Source organism: Bufo gargarizans, chromosome 7 (assembly GCF_014858855.1).
Source record: "Bufo gargarizans isolate SCDJY-AF-19 chromosome 7, ASM1485885v1, whole genome shotgun sequence".
NCBI classification, from domain to species: domain Eukaryota; kingdom Metazoa; phylum Chordata; class Amphibia; order Anura; family Bufonidae; genus Bufo; species Bufo gargarizans.
The window spans coordinates 114370050-114390669 of record NC_058086.1 but is presented as its reverse complement, the minus strand read 5'-3'; the positions used below and the strand labels follow the sequence as shown (position 1 = coordinate 114390669).

At 43.1% G+C, this 20620-nt stretch overlaps 1 protein-coding gene across 3 annotated transcripts in view; it reads left to right on the top strand.

Annotated features, from left to right (window-relative positions):
• The window catches only part of PRG4 (proteoglycan 4), a 152455-nt gene that overhangs the window by 82793 nt on the left and 49042 nt on the right, over positions 1 to 20620 (top strand). For all 3 annotated transcript variants that reach the window (XM_044301038.1, XM_044301040.1, XM_044301039.1), the window contains 3 exons: positions 3786 to 3872; positions 18251 to 18358; positions 19831 to 19920. In XM_044301038.1, coding sequence (XP_044156973.1) covers positions 3786 to 3872; positions 18251 to 18358; positions 19831 to 19920 — 285 coding nt within the window. The remainder of the gene's footprint in view (positions 1 to 3785; positions 3873 to 18250; positions 18359 to 19830; positions 19921 to 20620) is intronic.

Sequence of the window (20620 nt, the reverse complement as noted above, 5' to 3'; positions counted from 1 at the left end):
GGTGTTTCATTTTTCCAAAGATGTGATTTTCATATGACTTTGCTTACGCCCAAGTCTCAGTGATGTAAAAGATATATATGCCAAATTTCAAGAAGATTGGATAATATTTTGGGGTTGCACATATTGATTACTTTTATTACTACTCTCAATCCTGTACCTGGGAGTTTGGTCTCAAAACGACTTCAGTTTCAGGATCTCAGGGGCTCTGCATCAAGCAAGGTGGATGGCAAAGGCAATATATGCACTTAAAATTGTCCTCTTTGCTAAACAGTAGAATATTCCTCAACGAGAATTGAAAGGAATGAAATGGGTTGCACATTTTGTCAGCCTCATATTTGTTTGCTTTTTGCAAGAGGCAATTGTAAGTCGATGGGCTCCAAAGAATGATATGGATATGCTACAGCTTCTAAGCACTTACCAGATGCAGACGTAAAAAAAAAGTGTTTTCTCAGTTGCTAAGATACACCTTTGGTATCTGTCAGAAACAAACGTAGGATTGGATTTTTTGGATGAACGTATTACTCAGGCTGTTAAGGAAAATATGAAAAAAAAAATTGAAACCAAACCTGCAAAGAAAAAGGAAATGAAACGATTAGAGGGTAAAAACCTAGTTTTTGAAGGAAAAGACCTGAGCCATTTTGTTACTAATAAAACAAAGACTTTTTTTGAATTGTTTGGAATCCACAACGTGACAGAATACTGCAGTGATTCTCTAAGAAGCCATGTGAACGCTCTTAAGGTGGTCAATGATACCGCAGAAAGAGGAATCGCTCCGATAAAAAAAGTTTAACGAATCGGTCAGGGACTAACAACAAAAACAATTCTTGTTGAGGGTAGTTGAGCATCACAGAAAAGTCATCACCAAGCTAACAAAAGAAGGGATTGCATCTTTCAAAGTTGATTAATATAACACGTTTTGCCTATCATACTACCTATTAATCTTAGTGTCTAGTTTTAATATTATTTTAAGTTTGTGATTTCTAGTTTTCCCAATAAAAGTAATTAACATTGAAAAATCTTATTTGTTGCCTACTTTTACAAAACTGATTCAAGTGTGCAACCTCTAAATATTATCCAATCTTATTGAAATTTGGCATATACCGTATTTTTCACCCTATAAGGCGCACCTGCCCATAATGCACCTAGGTTTTTGAGGAGGAAAATAAGAAAAAAAAATGAACCAAAAGGTTTTTGGGTGGGTTTTGAACTAATGGTGGTCTGTGCATGACACTATTATGGGGGATCTGTGGATGACACTGTTATAGAGGGGATCTGTGGATGAGACTGTCATGGGGGCATCAGTGGATGACACTGTTATGGGGGATCTGTGGATGGCACTGTTATGGGGGATCTGTGGATGGCACTGTTATGGGGGGATCTGTGGATGGCACTGTTATGGGGAGGGGGATCTGTGGATTACATTGTTATGGGGAGGGGGATCTTTGGATGACACTGTTATGGGGAGGTGGATCTGTGGATGACCATGCTATGGGGGGATCTGTGGATGACACTATATAGCATTTTATGCTATATGTGTCATCCACAGATCCCCCCCCCATAAGTGTCCCCCAATACACTGGGCCCCGCTACTCACAGCAGTATACATATCTAAACATAGCTTAACCTCAAGTAACTTCATTCATAAAGTGGGAGGAGCAGACGCGTGACGTGAGTGAGTGACGTTACGCCGCCGACCGCTCTGCCTGTTACCGGAGCTTGATTGTAAGGTAGTAAACAGGATAGCGCTGCTTTAAAGTTAAAGTTGGCAGTGCCAGGATGGGGCTGGCAATCAATAGCTACCACCCGCAATGTCAGATCTATTTATTGGCCTCTGACACAGATAAATGGAGGTTGCACGAGACACTATAGCGAAGGTAAACTGAGACAGTTCTGGCCAATGTTCCGATCTGATTTCCCACAAGTCCATAGGGTCAGTGAACAGGGCATATGCTGGAAAAAGGCCACATTCATTTTGAAAACTAGACAATTTAAAATGAAGTGTGAATATTAAATTCGGTGACTGCTTGGAACTGCATCACTTTACCATAATGAAGACACCATTTTTATGAACTCCTGTCTGGCAAAAAGTCCAAATGACATACATAACAATTCGATTTTGTGGATGACAAGAAGATTTTTACAGATGCCTGCCTGGCAAAAAGTTCAGATGATGGTATACAGAATTACATTTTTGTTGAAGGTGCAGAACTGTGTAACAGTGAACATCTTGCCAAAAAGTCCAATGGATGGGATACGGTAAAATCTGCAACTGATGGCCTAGAGAATTCAATTTTAGAGAAGAATTATATTTTGGAGAAGACACAGTACTGTGCCACAATTGCCACAACTAAGTGGTACAGCAACAACTGCACCACCAGCATCTTGACCATGTAAGAGTTCAAATTGTTCACAACTGGATTGCTGTGTGTAGAGTTCTTTTCTGGCCACACATTCCATTTTCAATGACTGAAGACAGAGTGGAGGAGGAGAAGTCTGAATGAAAGTAACTGATTAGGACGATGACAACAATAGAGTACTGGTTGTGGACAGGGCTTAGCTGCCACAAAGAAGACCAGAAGACAGAGAATAGACTTGTCCTGTTTCCTGACCAGTTCTATTTTTGCATTGAATCTAGCGATGCTGCCTCATGTACGTCGAACTGCACAGCATTTTAAAAGCGAGACATTTTTATAGACAGCTGTCCAGAAGTAGTAGTACTATAGAACATAATTTTGGGTGAAAGTGTAGAATTTACCAAAACTAAGTGGCACGGCAGCAACTTCTCCACCACACCTTGGCCAGGTGGGGGTTCAGCCTGCACTCAAGCTAGTTGCTGGTTGCAAATATTTTTCCCATGTTCACAAATCCCATTATTGATATCTCAAGATGGAGCTGAGGACAAGGACGAAGAGTTCCTGATTTATCAGAGGTACTAAAGCAACTTTTAAGTGTGTTTCTCCAAAGTGTCCACTATCGGACATAAGTGATCTTCTCTGAGAACAACACCAACACCAGAAAAGATGGCTGCATTACAAATTTACTTTTAAATGTGAGCATAATAAATGCAGATGTTGAAAATGTATGGATCAAAACAATTTAGCTCTATTTCTAATGGCATTAAACACATCACAGCCTATCGTAATAAGCAATATATATTTTTAGACTTTTCTCTCACCCCCCAAATGTGACCCTCATAGTATTTTTCGTGTTTTGGCTGTATGTTGCCTCTGCCACCATCCTCCTCATTTGATGTCACCACCTCCTCAACAGTCTGAGTTTTCAGGTCCTGTCCAACACACAATCATTCTCTTTCCCACCCTTCCTTCCTCTGTATTTGCCTTAGGTGCCACTACTGCAAAACCATGGTTACAAGTGCCACTACTTCTACCACACCCACTCACACAGCTATGCAATTTAGTCATCAGGACTCCCCCTCTACCTGAACCTTCTTCTCATGGCAGTCCAAACACTGATTGTTCTAAAAAAAAAACTTAGCAACAGGAAAACTATCTTGAGTATTTTTTGTAGCACATGGGATGTTGTTGACTTTTCTCATAGTTAAAAAGACATCAATATCCAAAACCGCATGGAGGTACAAAGTGTTGGTTATAAAACAAGTATTGCAGGAAGTAATGTTTTGCATTAGCTTCCTTAGGGGAGACGTCCTGAGGAAGCTAATGTGAAACACGTGTTGGGGTGTCCTGTGGAGGTGCTTTCTTTTGGATCTGTATTCTGCAATATTTGGTTAGTGTGGATATACCATAGTGTGGTTTTATAATCACCAGAGCCAACTTCTGATGACAACAGTGGAAACCCTAAAAATCCTAAAAGAACTGGAGATGGCCCTGAAGACCCAGATTTACCTCCTAAAGGTACTTTTCATCTTACTCATAAGACTTAGAAGAGGTGTACATTTGCATTCAATCTTACTTTCCTCCAATCAGTCTATCTTTCTAGTGATATAAGTTTAAGAATGTATATATCAATTGAGACTAATTTCTTCCAGTACTAGCTATTTGGTAAAAAAAAAAAAAAAAAAGTTTGGCGAGTAGAGATAAGCAAAACTTTTGACATTTGGTTTGCTTCAGGTTTGCCAAATTTTTCTAAAAGTTTGGTTCAGACCCAAATCGATTCTACCCATACTAAAGTTGCTCCAATTGCCCCAAATTGGTATATAACTCCTTTTAGTCTCCTGGGAATTTTTAGTAAAAGATGTTATCTCTTTTTGTTAATTTTTAATACATTTATGAATTGTCTCTCTCCCCTCCAAACTCTTGAACGCACTGACAATGGCAAATAATGTCAGAGTGACATTGGCATATATGGCTATGGGTAAATGCATGTTTGATGGCATTAACAAATAGTGTGTTTAAAAAAAAAACACTGTGTTGCTGCATGTGTTCTGTTTTTTTTTTTTTTTTGAGAGAGCTTCCAAAAATTGGCCCTTATTTGGGGCAGATGGTGTATAAACACACACAGTGTTATGGGAAAATTATCAGTAGCAGCTCCAGCCATCCAGCCAGTAGTAGTAGGCCATATATATATATATATATATATATATATATATCCACAAATATGCATAAAATAAAAACAATATTCAATGTAAGACAGGAGATCCTATGGGGATGTAAACAACTAAATTACCACAGGGTGGTCACTTATGGTACAGCTGATGGATTGGGAGTAGGTATGTATTCATCCACCCTTTTTGTTAAAAATAGCGCGCTGTGTCCTACAGTTTAATATTTGGATGGTTGTCCCGGTTCGGGTCCCCTTTTCAGGGAGAATTCACGGGAAAAGTGAATCAGTCCCGACGCGTTTCCCACACGTTCATCAGGAAACATAATAAATGTAAATCACAATGGCTTATTGATGATAGCTTAGTGCGACCCTGTGAATTTTCCTGTGAATTCTGCCTGAAAAGTGGATACGAACTGGGACACCCAACCATATATTGAACTGGAGGACAGAGCATGCCATTATTAACAAAAAGGGTGGATGAATACATACCTACTCCACATCCGTCAGCTGAACTGTGAGTGACCACCCTGTGGTAATTTATTTGTTTACATCCCCATAGGATTTCCTGTCTTACATTGAATATTGTTTTTATTTTATGTATATTTGTTGATATTTTTTTAAATGACCTAATAAAAGCTATTTTTAGAATAGGGAATTTCTTTAGTGATTACATAGTAATACTACCCTATCGCTATATCTATATATATATTGCTAGAGATGAGCGAATTTTTCTAAATTTCGATTCACCAGTTCTCAGAATTTTTCTGGGAAAATTTGGTTTGATCCGAATATATTTGCGGTGACTTACCATAAAAACAGCTATTTCCTCGCTGCACAGAGCCTTTATACTGGTGTAGAACACTGTGCCTTGCAGTAACACGCATAGGGAGTCTGCTTTGGTAGTGAAATAATATTGTGAGTCCGTATGACATGCAGATGACAGGCTTCGCTCTTAGAATCACTGCACAATTCACTTATTAGGGCAGTCACAGGACCAAAACTGACCATACAGGTCTTACAGCTGCTACACAGACAGGATTCGTTGTGCATCTCATTTTTCTTCCTTCTGACAGATCAGAAGATCAAATAAATCATAATGTCAGTCAGGCCGAAAGGCAAAATAGTGGCCCAATCATGAAGTGCGGAGGGTGAGAACAGTATGAGAAGTCCACAGAGTGGACCTATGACATATTGATGAGGGGGAAGCAGCATCAGGATACCACAGAGTGGCAAGGTAACATAGTGTGGAGATGGCGGCAGCAGCAGGAGGATACCAAAGAGTGGCAAGGTGACATCATGTGGCTATGGCAGCAGCAGCAGGACATCACAGAGTGGCAAGATGACAAAGTGTGGAGATGGCAGTAGCAGCAGCAGCATCAGGATACCACAAAGTGGTGAGGTGACATAGTGTGGTGATGGCAGCAGGAGGATACCACAGAGTGGCAAGTTGACACAGCGTGGAGATGGCATAAGCAGCAGGAGAATACCACAGAGTGCCAAGGTGACAGTGTGGATATGGCAGCAGCAGGAGGATACCACAGAGTGGCAAGGTGACATAGTGTGGAGATGGTGGCAGCAGCATCAGAATACCACAGCGTGGCAAGGTAACATAGTATGAATATGGCAGCATCAGGAAGATACCACAGAGTGGCAAGGTAGCATGGTGTGGAGATGGCATCAGCAGAAGGAGGATACCACACAGTGGCAAGGTGACATAGTGTAGAGCAGCAGTAGGATACCACAGAGAGGCAAGGTGACAGAGTGGAGATGGCAGCAGCAGCATCAGGATACCACAGAGTGGCAAGCTGAAATAGTGTGGAGATGGCAGCAGCAGCATGAATATCCAACAGAGTGGAGATGGCAGCAGCAGTAGGAGGACACCACAGAGTGGCAAGATGACATAGTGCAAAGATGGCAGTAGCAGCAGCAGCATCAGGATACCACAGAGTGGCGAGGTGACAAAGTGATGCAATGGCAGTAGGAGCATACCACATAGTGGCAAGGTGACATAGTGTGGAGATGGCAGCAGCAGGCGGATACCACAGAGTAGAAAGGTGACATAGTGTGGAGATGGCAGCAACAGGAGGATACCACAGTGGCAAGGTGACATAGTATGGAGATGGTGGCAGCAGCAGCATCAGAATATCACAGAGTGGCAAGGTGACATAATGTGAATATGGCAGCATCAGGAGGATACCACAGAGTGGCAAGGTGACATAATGTGAATATGGCAGCATCAGGAGGATACCACAGAGGGGCAAGGTGACATAGTGTAGAGATAATGAACCAAAAAAGAGAGAAAAGAAGGGGAAAGGTTATTCCAATCATTTAGGGATAAAAAACAACAAAAAGGGTGAAATACAATGGGCGCCAACAGTGGCAGGATATAGAGAGAAGAGGCCACGTAAGATAGATGAACAACGGGCTAGGCAGCTCAACTGAGTGTTTAATAAAATCAAAACACTTAGTAGGTGTATGATGGGGGGGAGTGTGATGAAGGGGTGGTGCTCATAAAGGGGTTTCCTATAGTGCACACATATCCCCTCAGGACACAAAAGAAAGGGAAAGGGTAGTAGTTAAGCGCCAGCTCTCCTGTGTAGTCAGGATATTGGATAATTATATAAGATACTGATCTCACAGTGCAGGGTCACAGGCCAGTACCCCCAGATACGTGCAATTAAAAGCCATAAACGCATTTCAGGGACCACAGTTCCCCTTCCTCAGGAGCAAATACAAACTAACAGGTACAGCAGGCTAATATGTGTATAAATACCCCCAAAAATATTGCGGGAAAACAAGGGGGTGGAAAACGGCATACAGGCTTACTTCCGGGTGTGACGGAGGGATGGCCTCACTGGCCAGAACCGGAATTGACCCGGCGTCACATCCATTCACCTGTGGAACGCACTCTGCGCTCCACGGCAGTCGGACTCACTGGTCAGGAATCGGAAGTAATCCAGCACCACATCCGCATGCCTGTGGAACGCATCCTGCGCTCCACGGCGGTCGGACATGTGGGAGGGGCCGGAGTTGTATCGGGGCGTCGTATCCGGCCAATGGAATGCAATAATGCATTCCACCACGGCAGGACAAACTCCAGAGTCATTTGGCTAATGTATAGCGGCTCTAGTTCCTGGGTCTGGCTCCTATGTAGCGGCTAAGGGAGCCAATATGTGGAATGCCAAGAGTGTGCAAAGCAGTAATCAAAGCAAAAGGTAGCTACTTTGAAGAACCTAGAATATGACATATTTTCAGTTGTTTCACACTTTTTTGTTATGTATATAATTCCACATGTGTTAATTCATAGTTTTTATGCCTTCAGTGTGAATCTACAATTTTCATAGTCATGAAAATAAAGAAAACTCTTTGAATGAGAAGGTGTGTCCAAACTTTTGGTCTGTACTGTATATATGTATATTTGTATATAGACACCCCACAAGTTACACAGAATTCCTGTGATTGCCTGCTGTAAATATAAGGAGTTATAAACGGGGTAAGAAACACATATATACATATATATATATATATATCCACATATAGTATATAGTATGTAATATAGTTCTATATAAAGTGTACACAACATATACAGTGCCAGGTATACATGCAGTTTGACATCTAAAACATATGATAGAAAAAGTAAAAAATAAACAATAGACAAAAGGTACTCATAAGGAAAATATTTATATTTATATTAATAAAAATTGTTGATAGACGTAGAATTAAAGATAAAAATAAAATTAACAGTAAGACTAATGATAATAACAATAATAATAATACTGATCACAGTAAATATATACACGTGTATGATGAACACGGTATGCACACACACATGTATGTACACGTAAAAATACATAGATACATGCAGATGGATAATATAGTTATATAGGTATTTGGAATGGTGATGGTAGTGATGAAGAGTGGATAAAAAAGTTAATAAAAAATGGATAAAAGCATATGTATAAGTTAGTATAGAGTATTCGATAAGATAGTGTTGTCTCTTATGTGTAGAATCAAAGGGGCACAACCAGAATTATCCATGGTTATATCAAACATGCGGTTCTTGGTTATATTTAGTCAGCTGTACATTGGCTGGTATATATCTGATAGTGTGTAATTGATGTTTAGATGAGGTAACGAGGTCCTACAGGTACTGGTATTATACCTAATACATTCCTAATATCGTGTGTAGAAGGGAAATTAAAGGGCAGTGTACCTATGTATACGGTCATAGAAAGCCTGTATCTTATGTCTATAGTTCCTTCAGTATAGTACTTATAGTTATCGGTATTTAGTAGTTGACGTATACTAATGATTCGTTCAACCAGAACGGGACCATGGTATTGAGTCTTTAAATCCAATACATCTCTTTACGGCAGAGTGTTTGATATGAATGTGGTACCGATTCCAGGGGGGTAACCCTAAGGGAGGTAGGGTCCCCTTCATGGTGGGTTGAGTAGTTTCAAGAGACACTATGGGTAGTGACCTTGCGGTGTATATTAGACCTGTGTTCATTCAAACGCTTGCGTAGTGTTTGGGTGGTGCGGCCAACATAGTACATGTTATAGGGACACTGTAGCAGGTAAATCACGTAAGATGTGCCAGAGTTCATGGAATGTCGTAGGGGAATAGGGTCTTCTAGCATAGTGAGAGTTATTTCTTTAATGTTATCAGAGATCATGGTGCAACATTTGCACCTATTCTTCTTGCACCTGTAGGATGCTAATTCGTAATGGTTGGTAGTGGTTCTAGAGGATAGTAGTTCATCCTCTGGTGTTTTTATTTTAGGGCAGGATGGTGCTAGTATTTCTTTCAGGGTATTGGCTCTACCGAAAATGAGATTAGGAATTTTAGAGATTTTTTTTACCTATAATAATACTGACCAATGTTTCATTAGAATTTTTCAAATAGCTGTGTGTTGTGCATTGTAGCGAGTAATCATGTTGAGTGGGAAATGATTCGGGTCAGGTGGTTCCACACACTTCTTGTGTAAACTCTCTTTCTGGTTAACAAGTAGGGTTCTCTTTCTAGATTCACTGATCAAGTTTTTAGGGTAACCCTTTTCCTGAAACCTTTTACTGACCATTTTTAACTGTTCTTTTAAAACCTTATTGTTTGAGCAATTTCTTCTCAACCTCCTCATTTGGCTGTAGGGAACATTGTTTTTCCACTGGTGATGGTGGCAGCTCCTATAGTCCAGGTAACTATTCGCATCAACTTGTTTGAAGTGTGTTTTGGTCATAATTCGGTTGTTAACTATACTGAGATGGAGGTCTAGAAAATGTTTATTTGTTGGGTCGTGTTCAAGGATGAATGACAGGTTCCAACTGTTTTCATTTAAGCCCTTTACAAAGACTAAAAGATCTTTATAGTTACCATCCCATACTAATATAATGTCATCGATGTATCGTTTGTATAATTTAATATTGGGGTGTGCAAGGAAGCCCATTTGTTCTTCGAAGGACCCCGTGAAGAGGTTTGCATAGGTTGGGGAAATTTAGTCACCATTGCAGTCCCCTTCTCTTGGAGATAAATTTGGTCTTGGAATGAGAAGTAATTGTGGTTGAGGATGAAGTTGATGGATTGTAAATGAAGGAACACTGTATTTTAGGCATGTCTGGGTCAGAGGTGAGAGTATTTTCTATGGCTCTTAAGCCAAGGGAATGAAGAATGTTACTATACAGGGAAGATACGTCAAGAGTTACCTAATGAAAAGTGTCTTTCCACCTGAAATTTTCTAGGATGTTAAGGAGATGGCCAGTATTTTTTAGATAGGATGGTAATTTTACTACATAATTTAGCAAAATGCCGTAAATATATTCTGAAAGGTTAGTAGTAAGGGAGCCTATGCTGGAGATAATAGGTCTACCAAGGGGGATTGGTGAGTGACTTATGAATTTTCGGAAGAAAATAGAATTTAGCTATGGAGGGATGGGGTATCTTGAGGTATGTCCTAATTTTCTTATCTATGATTCCCATACTATAGCCCTCATCTATGAGTTGATATAATTCTTTCTTGTATACCTGAGTAGGGTCATCTTCGAGGAGTTTGTAGTAATCTTGATCTAACAGAATACGAAGGGGTTTAGAAACATAGAAACTAGTGTCCATAATGACTATGTCCCCGCCTTTGTCTGCACTTTTTATGACAATATCCTTGCTCCTACTTAATGTTCTTAGGGCAGAGGTGAGTGAAGGATTAAGATTGTTTACATATTGTATGGCAGGTGTGGTGAAGAAAGCTTATTTTATGTCTGCCATGACCATGTTGTACAAGGTTTCGATGTGGGGGCCCCTACTTTCAAGAGGGTAGAAAGTGGATTTAGGTTTGATGTTGGATGGAATCATCTTCTGAGCTGGAAGTGGATCATTTGTACTATTGATCATCGAAGAAATAGGGGGTAGAGAGAGGGTAGTACCCGTTTGAATATATGTATGTGGAGTTATATTACACTCAGGGAGGCTGGAGTTTTTTATAGTGAAATGTCTGTGTAGAGCGAGTTTTCTAGCGAATTGGTTTAAATCCACAAAGAGTTTTGTCCATTAGTTGCACAAAAGGAAATCATCTCCCTAAAAGTAATATTTCGATGGGAATAAGGGGATGTTTTGAAAGATTAAATATGCCTTTTTCTTTTTCATTATCCTTATGGGTGGAATATATTGGTATTGTTATTTTTTGGGTTTTTGTCGTTTGTTTAGTGGTGCTTTTTTCGGCCTCCTCTGCATCCTTTAAATCTGCGTTTGGTCGTTTTTCTTTATGCTCGATAACGGGGTGTAAAAATGAGTGATCGGGAAGTGGACAGAGTACTGAGGTGAGGTGTTTCCAGAGGCTTGATAAGAGGACTGAGGGATAGGATGCTGGGGAGGATCTTTATGGAAGGTGGGGTTTGGTGTCCGCACTGTGGGGGAAACCCGACCTAAAAAATAATTCTCTGTCAGATTAGATGGAAGGGCTAAAAATTGATCTGAGTTGGTAGAGGATGTAGAATAGGTGGATATATTAAGGTCAATTTCGTCCAATTTATTGGCAGGCAAGGTGGTGGATGGATCCATGGGTGATATGATAGGAGTATCCCCTTGTATGGAAATATGAATATCTGCATTGGGGGACAGAGCAGGTGGTATATTAGTGGGATGATCAGTGGGGGTCAGTTCTTTGGTATGCATCTTGTCGTTCAGTATAGTGTTAATGATGGCAGATTTAGCTATATAGGTGTTCGGCTAGATGTGCCTCATACAGTTGTACTAGGGGTGGGGGCCATGATAGGACTACACGCATGAGGATCATTCATAGGGGGCTGTATTGTTGCAGGCAGTGAGGTGATAATATGAGGAGGAAATTGATGTGTGGAGTGAATGTTATTCACAATCTGGGGATTTTGTTGAGATGTATGGGGGTGAGAGGACATTAAGGGTTTGATACTATTAGAATTGATGTTTTTCTTTTGGCGAATCTGGAGATGACAGCAGCAGCATCAGAATACAACAGAGTGACAAGGTGACATAGTGTGGAGATGGCAGCAGCAGCAGGAAGATACAACAGAGTGGCAAAGTGACATAGTGTAGAGATGGTGACAGCAGCAGCATCAAGATACCACAGAGTGGCAAGGTGACAGTGTGGATATGGCAGCAGCACCAGGAGACCACGGAGTGTAAAGGTGACAGTGTGAAGATGGCAGCAGAAGGATACCACAGAGTGGCAAGGTGACATAGTGTGGATATGGCAGTAGCAGCAGCAGCAGCACCAGGATACCACAGAGGGGCAAGATGGCATAATGTGGAGATGGCAGCAGCAGGAGGATACCATAGAGTGGCAAGGTGACAAAGTGTGAATATGGCAGCAGCAGGAGGATACAACATAGTGGCAAGTTGACATAGTTTGGAGATGGCAGCAGCAGCAGTAGGGTATCAAAGAGTGGTAAGGTGACATAGTTTGGAAATGGCAGCAGCAACAGCATCAGGATGACACAGAGAGGTAAGGTGACAAATTGTGTATATGGCAGCAGCATCAAGAGACCACAGAGTGGCAAGGTGACATAGTGTGGAGATGGCGGCAGCAGGAGGATACCACAATGTGGCAACATGGCATAGTGTGGAGATGGCAGCAGCAGCATCAGGATACCACAGAGTGGCAAGTGACATAGTTTGGATATGGCAGCAGCAGGAGTATACTACAGAGTTTAAAGGGGACATAGTGTGTAAATGGCAGCAGCTGCATCAGGATACCACAGAGTGGCAAGGTGCCATAGTGTGAATATGGCAGGAGGAGACCAAAGAGTAGCAAGGTGACATAGTGTGGAGATGGCAGTAGGAGTATACCACAAAGTGGCAAGGTGACATAGTTTGGGAGATGGCAGCAACATCAGTATAGCACAGAGTGGCAAGGTGACATTTTGTGGATATGGCAGCAGCATCAGGAGACCACAGAGTGGCAAGGTGACAGTGTGAAATGGCAGTAGCAGCAAAAGGATACCACAGAGTGGCAAGCTGACATAGTATAGAAATGGCAGTAGCAGCAAAAGGATACCTCAGAGTAGAAAGGTGACATAGTATGGATATGTCAGCAACAGCTGGAGGATACCACAGAGTGGAAAGGTGACAGTGTGGATATGGCAGCAGCATCAGGAGACCACAGAGTGGTAAGGTGACATAGTGTGAAGATGGCAGCAGCAGCAGAAGGATACCACAGAGTGGCAAGGTGACATAGTTTGGATATGGCAGCAGCAGGATGATACCACAGAGTGTCAAGATGACATAGTGTGGATATGGCAGTAGCAGCAGCAGCACCAGGATACCACAGAGGGTCAAGATGGCATAATGTGGAGATGGCAGCAGCAGGAGGATACCATAGAGTGGCAAGGTGACAAAGTGTGAATATGGCAGCAGCAGGGTGATACAACATAGTGGCAAGTTGACATAGTTTGGAGATGGCGGCATCAGCAGTAGGGTATCAAAGAGTGGTAGTAGCAGCAAAAAGAATACCTCAGAGTAGAAAGGTGACATAGTATGGATATGTCAGCAACAGCTGGAGGATACCGCAAAGTGGGAAAGTGACATAGTGTGGATATGGCAGCATCATCAGCAGACCACAGAGAGGCAATATGACATAGTGTGGAGATGGCGGCAGCAGCATTAGGATACCTCAGCGTGCCAAGGTGACATAATTTGGAGATGGCAGCAGCAGAAGGATGATACCACAGAGTGGCAAAGTGATAAACTGTGGATATGGCAGCAGGAGTATACCACAGAGTGGCAAGGTGTCATAGTGCGGAGATGGCAGCAGGAGGATACCACAGAGTGCCAAGGTGACATAGTGTGGAGATGGTAGCAGCAGCAGCAGCAAGCAAGATAGCACAGAGTGGCAAGGTGACATAGTGTGAAAATGGCAGCAGCATCAGGAGACCACATAATGGCAAGGTGACATAGTGTAGAGATGGTGGCAGCAGCAGGAGGATACCACAGAGTGGAAAGGTGAAATAGTGTAGAGATGGTGGTAGCAGCAGCATCAGGATACCACAGAGAAGCAAGATGACATAGTGTGGATATAACAACAGCATTAGGAGACCACGGAGTGTCAAGGTGACATAGTGTGGATATGGCTGCTGGAGGATACCACAGAGTGGCAAGGTGACAGTGTGAAAATGGCAGCAGCATCAGGAGACCACATAATGGGAAGGTGGCATAGTGTGGAGATGGCAGCAGCAGCAAGCAAGATACCTCAGAGTGGCAAGGTGACATAGTGTGAAAATGGCAGCAGCATCAGGAGACCACATAATGGCAAGGTGACATAGTGTAGAGATGGCAACAGCAGGAGGATACCACAGAGTGGCAAGGTGACATAGCGTGGAGATGGCAGCAGTAGGAGAATACGACAGAGTGTCAAGGTGACATAGTGTGAAGATGGCAGCAGCAAGAGGATACCACCGAGTGGCAAGGTGACATAGTGTGGAAATGGCAGCAGTGGCAGGAGTGTACCACAGAGTAGCAAGGTGACATAGTGTGGATGCAGCAGCAGCAGGAGGACACCACAGAGTGAAAAGGGGGCGTAGTGTGGAGATGGCAGCAGCATCAGGAGACCACAGAGTGGCAAGGTGACATAGTGTGGATATGGCAGCAGCATCAGGAGACCACAGAGTGGCAAGGTGACAGTGCGGAAATGGCAGCAGCAGCACGAGGATACCACAGAGTGGCAAGGTGACATAGTGTGGAGATGGCAGCAGCAGCTGCATCAGGAGAGCACAAAGGGAACCAGTGACAGAGTGGGGTGGTGGGTGGCAATACCAGAACCCATTAATGAAAGTGGCTGAAAGAAGGAGCAGTTGGCATCAGATGTGTGGCATCAGGCAGGTGGCAGCAACAAAATAGTAGCTGAGACAGGCATTTAGATGAAACCGGTCTCTTTTATTAAAGTGTTGGTGTGGCACCATGGATGATCTAGTCTGATGGATCAGGAATTGGTGGTTGGAAATCCTGTCTGATCCACTCCTGATTCATCTTGACAAAGCTCAGTCTCTCCACATTTTGGGTGGACAGGCGAGTTCTCCTTGTGGTAACTATTGCCACCGCCGCACTAAACACCCGCACTAAACATGCCACACTACTGGCAGCGCAGGACAGCTTTTTCAGGGCAAACTCTGCTAGTTGCGGCCATAAATCCAGTTTGGCTGCCCAGTAGTCCAGCGGATCTTCAATGTGGGTTGGCAGGGTGCTGTATAAGTATGCCACCATTTGCTGGTTAAGGTCCTGCTCCAAGTCTACCTGCTGCTGCTGGTGGTAAGTAGTTTCTTCACTATGTGGGTGTGGAAAGCTACTCATCATTGACTGTAGACTCAGGCTGCTGCTGATGGAGCTGGTAATTCTCCTGCTACCCCACCCCTCCCTAGCAGCCATGACAGTGGAACATGAGCGCAGAGGGCCCCACCGGTCAGACCTGTGAGAGGATGGACAATGGCACAGATAGGTAGCAGCAAACTGACTACATGGGATGTAGTAGCAGTTCAGTTTGTCCTCCCTCTCAGTGGGTGTAAAAAAGACCCCCATTTTGGACAGGTAGCGAGGGTCCAACAATGTGGAGAACCAGAAGTCACCCCTCTGCCGAATGGTGACAATTCGACTGTCACTGTCATGGATCGGGCCACTTGCGCAGTGACTCGGAGGGACTCCCTGACTCCATCTCTACTGCATACTGCCATGGTGTGTCTGGGTCCTATGTCTAATCTTCCTCATCGCCCTGGAGCTCCTCTGGCTACTCCTGCTCCTCCTCTCCTATCACCTAAGTGGAAAAACCACCCATTTGGCTACACATTGCCTGTGCTCCAATGTCCTCCTCCTCCTCTTCCAGTTCAGCCCCCACAGGGCTCATGTGGCCGTGAGATCTAGGTGCCACGTCTCCAGTCCCCTGACCAGCCATATTTACCAGCATCTGTTCCAGGACATGAAGCAGTGGAATGACGTTGTTCAGACCGTAGTCCTGGCGACTGACGGATAACATGGCGTCCTAAAAGAGCCTGAGCAAACACCAGGTGTCACGCATGAGCTGCCACTGGCTGACATTGAAGTTACACAGGGGAGTACTCCTATTCGCGTGCATAATCAAGAAATCGTTGATGGCCTTCCTCTGTTCATATAGTCGATCCAACATATGGAGGGCGGAAACGTTGCATATCAGCCTATGTTGGGGGATTCCATTCTGCCGCTGCAGCTCAACGAGTGGTTGAAGTGCATGCAAAGTTTCCTGGCCATTTTTAGGATGTCTTGAAGATGGGTGGAAGACTTCAGGAACTGCTTGACAACCAGATTGAACATGGCTCAGCCCTCCTTGATGCAGCGCCGACACAATGTTCTTCCCGTTGTCGGTCACCATGGTTCCAATTTTGAGTTGCCGGGGAGAAAGCCAGGATTAAATTTCTTGACGAAAGACACGGAGCAGTTTCTCTCCTGTTTGACTCCGTTCGCCCAGGGAAATAAAGGGCAGAACAGCGTGACACCACCGTGCCCTGCACATGTGGTATTCTGAAGGGGCACTGTGATTTGTCCCTGCAGTGGAGGCTGAGGACATGATGTAGGATGAGGAGGCAGAGGCGGACATTGTCGCAGGACCAACGGTGTGACAACATGGAGGCGGAAGCGGCGTGATCTGGCCAAGTTGCTGGTATGGCTGTGCAGAATCCACATTCTGTCCCTGACCATATTTACAGCTCCACACGTCGGCGCTGCCGTGCACTTTGGCAGACAATGACAGGCTCTCTGTTCTACATATTTGTGCAGGGCTGGTACTGCCTTTTTCGCAAAGAAATGACAGCTTGGGACTCTCCACCTCGGCTCGGCACAAGCCATCAGTTCTCTGAAAGGTGCAGAGTCCACCACTTGGAAAGGGATGGACTGCAGCACCAGCAACTTGGACAGAAGCACGTTCAGCTTCTGCACCATTGGATGAGTGCACACATAGTGTTCAGTTAGCTTCGGTTATCGATGACTGATAAGGAGGAGGAGGAGGAGCAGGAGCATCTGGACCAGCAGAAGTTGGGAATGACAGACATCTCCCTTCAGCTGAGGTGGTGGAACCTTGACCGACTGAAACCGGGTGCGTTCCACTGGGTGATGTAGCCAGTTCTCCCAGGGCACTGCATGGCGACACTGCATATGTTGATGCAGGGCCGTAGTGCCAACATTGGCACCCTGGCCACGATTCACCTTCTGCCCACATATTCTACATGTGGCCACGTTAACCTACTCTGGCAGCTTAATAAAAAACTGCCACTCCGCCGAGTAGGTGATTTTCCCCCCAACAGTCCAAACTGATTGACTACTACGCCGCTGCCTCCTTGAACCCCTGCATCACTACCGGGCAGGTAGGCTGCTGCGAAGAAGGTGGTCTACCATGGGCATGTTTGGCTACTGACCTCCCCCTGCTGCCACCTTGCTGAATCCCAGCCATGCTACCACCTTGCTGGCTATGCCGCTGCCTCAATGGTCTCTTGGTCAGGAGCCTGACTGCTTGCAACACATCCTCCCAATCCACTCTCCTCATCACTACTTGCCCGCCTCGCAGAGGAAGCGGTGGATGTCTCCCCCAGATGACATGATGCTGCACGCTGTCAGGTGACAGTGCAGCGCTGGCGGGAAGACTGGAGCTTGAGGAAGAGGAGCCGCAGCGTTCTAGGTAAGTATTGTAGTATGTAGTTAGTTCTGCATGCCGTGATGATTTAAGTTTTGATGGGGGGCATTGGGGGCTAAGTGGAGGGGGGTCTTTGGGCTTATCTGAGGTCTGAAGGGGGCTGAGTGTTTTTTTTTTTTATGATCTGAGGTCTGATGGGGGGTCTGTGGGAGGGTCAAAAGGCGTGGTCAATGGGCGGGGTCAAGGGGCGGCAAAATTAGCTTTTGCCTATGGTGGCAAAAATCCTTGCACCAATCAGGGCGATTGTCATTCACTCCGCACAATCGTTCGGCTGTTTATCGGGAATGAGCATTACTATAAACGATTGTTCCTGATAATAGGTAGTAAATGTGCTGCTAATCACCCAATGAACGAGCAAACGCTTGTTCATCGGGTGAATTAATGGTTGATGCAGCACATTAAATCAGATCTGCTGCCCAGAACCAATAATTCTGTATGAGGACAAGCCATGGCAGTAGCCTCGTTTTTTCCCATACAGTGGCGACAAGCAGGCAGTTATCAAAAAAGAAAGGGTCCTTCCTGATAATTGCCTGTTCAACATCAATGTATTTTCAGAGCCAAATCAAGGAGCTCCTGACAATGATGATGATAACCCAAGAAAACCCAAAACTCCAAAACAAAATGAAGGTGATGATCCTGAGGCTACAGGAAAGCCACCTAATGGTAATCCTGATCAATGAAAATGTGAAAAACAGCAGTAACTGTGCAGGATAATATAGATGATTATGCCAACTGACTGCAACAGAAAAGTTGAGCTCCACTAGATCACTACTATATTATTATTATTATATTTTAGCTACACAGTGACATATCAAGTCCCTCTATGCCTTATGAAGAGCAAGGGGTTCTGTACCAATCTAACTGTATATTATAAAGTGCTGTGCAAGCACATTGACCTCTTAGCGAAGAAGCATCGCATTGCAAGAGCTATAACTTTTTTAGTTTCATGTATGAGGGTCTGAGTTTGTCGGACAAGCTGTAGATTTAATGCCACTATTTTGTTTATAAATTTTTTTCTAGGGAGAATGGGAAAGCAGCACTTTCCTCATTGTCTTGTTGCATTTAAAATTTTACAATGTTCACTTTGCTAACATTATTCACTTGGGCAATACAATCAAACACACACATATAAATTATATATATATATATATATATATATATATGTGTGTGTGTTATAGTACATACACACACTAATTTTGCAGAATAAAATTTCCTTTTTAAAAGACAAAAAAAACTTAACTTATTTATTTTTATTTTGATAGAGCTGTTTGAGAGCTTTATTTTTGCAGGATGACTTGTCTTTATTGGTACTATTTTGGGGCACATAAGGCATTTTCATTGCTTTTTATTCTTTTCTTCATGTGATATATTGTTTTATAGCATTCACCGTGTGGGATAAATTACCTTATCATTGTATTCTTCAGTTAGTTAAAGATGCAGTGATACCAAATATGTGGAGGCAATCCGATTTTTTCCTTTTTTTTTTTAATTTTTAAACTTTAAGGGAAAAGTTTGATTTTTCTATTTTTACTTGGGGACTTTCTTAATAAAACTTTCATTTTTACCTTTACCATTTAACATCTCAGCCTTCAATAGACCTCTTGGTTGCTATGTAAAGGCATCGCCCCCCGACGACTGCATTTGCAAAGTACTGGGTGACAGACGAATCTCCCTCCCTCAGAAACCATTTAGATGCTTGTGGTTGCTATTCACTGTGGCATCTATGGGGTTAAACAGCCAGGATTGTTGTATTTTTTAGATACCAGCATGAGGCACCTGTGCTGGGCTAAAGCTTAACTGCTGTAAAAAGGCTACGGTGCAGGTTTAAAGTCTATTAGTGGCCACCATAAAAACATGTATGGTCAGTCACTAGTGGCTTAGTTTCTAATGCCTAGGTAGTATGTATTGCTTGAGATTGTACCCAATTAATGAATGTGCAAGCTGGTTACTTTCAAAGCAACTGCAAGCACATGCTTGTAAATAAAAATTTGTCCCAATAGAACTTAATCAAAGCAGTCATTTAGGATATGGGTTTCATTCAGATAAATAAACTGCATTACATTTCTAATTACCTAACACTTATATATACTAAACATATATACTATTCTAAACGACATATTTGCTGTCATCACCAGAACCTAACCCTAAAGAGAAAAAGAAACCCAAAAAATCAAGCTCTCTTGAAGTCGAAGAAGATATAGAAGAGCGGACAGATGTTAACAGAGGTAGGCCTGCATATTATACATTTTTGAATGGGTTATCCCATAAATCATTTATAAAGCAAAAATCCTGAAAGCTGTTAGTTAATAGCTGTTTTAAAATAACTAGCAGTACTGGTAGCATAAAAATACTATAGCTGGGTCAGCACTCGGCTATTTTCTGCAGTCCCATAGAAATGAAGGGAGGGCAACCGCTCATGTACAATGTGCCCTCCCGCACTTGTATAGGTGCAGGTCCCAGAGGAGGGACCCGTGCCTATTAGACTTTGAAGGCATATCCTAGCAGTATGCCCCAATGTCCGAGATGGGTGTACACCTTTAATGATGAAAATCCAAGATAAGAAGCAAGATGGAAAATGTTGGATGAGGAGGAGCATCTCTCAGGGGAAGAAAGAATCAAGATGCCATATAACCTTTAAACTGCACTTAAATTAAAACCGGAATACACAAGAGCATCAACATTATTTTTTTAATAATTGCCCATGCTGCTCTATATAGAAATTGCTGCAGTGCCTTTAAAAATGGTTTCTCATGACTTTATATAACATTTACCCTTCCTTCTAACCTGTGGAAGAAAGACAGCTTAGTTAATACTTAGTGCATGGCCAATTATTTTGTGGCTCTTTCACTATACTGTAGTATGGCTCCCGGCTCTTAGCAATATGGGATAGCTTGTTCTGTATGTCTTGCATCACAATGCTATCTG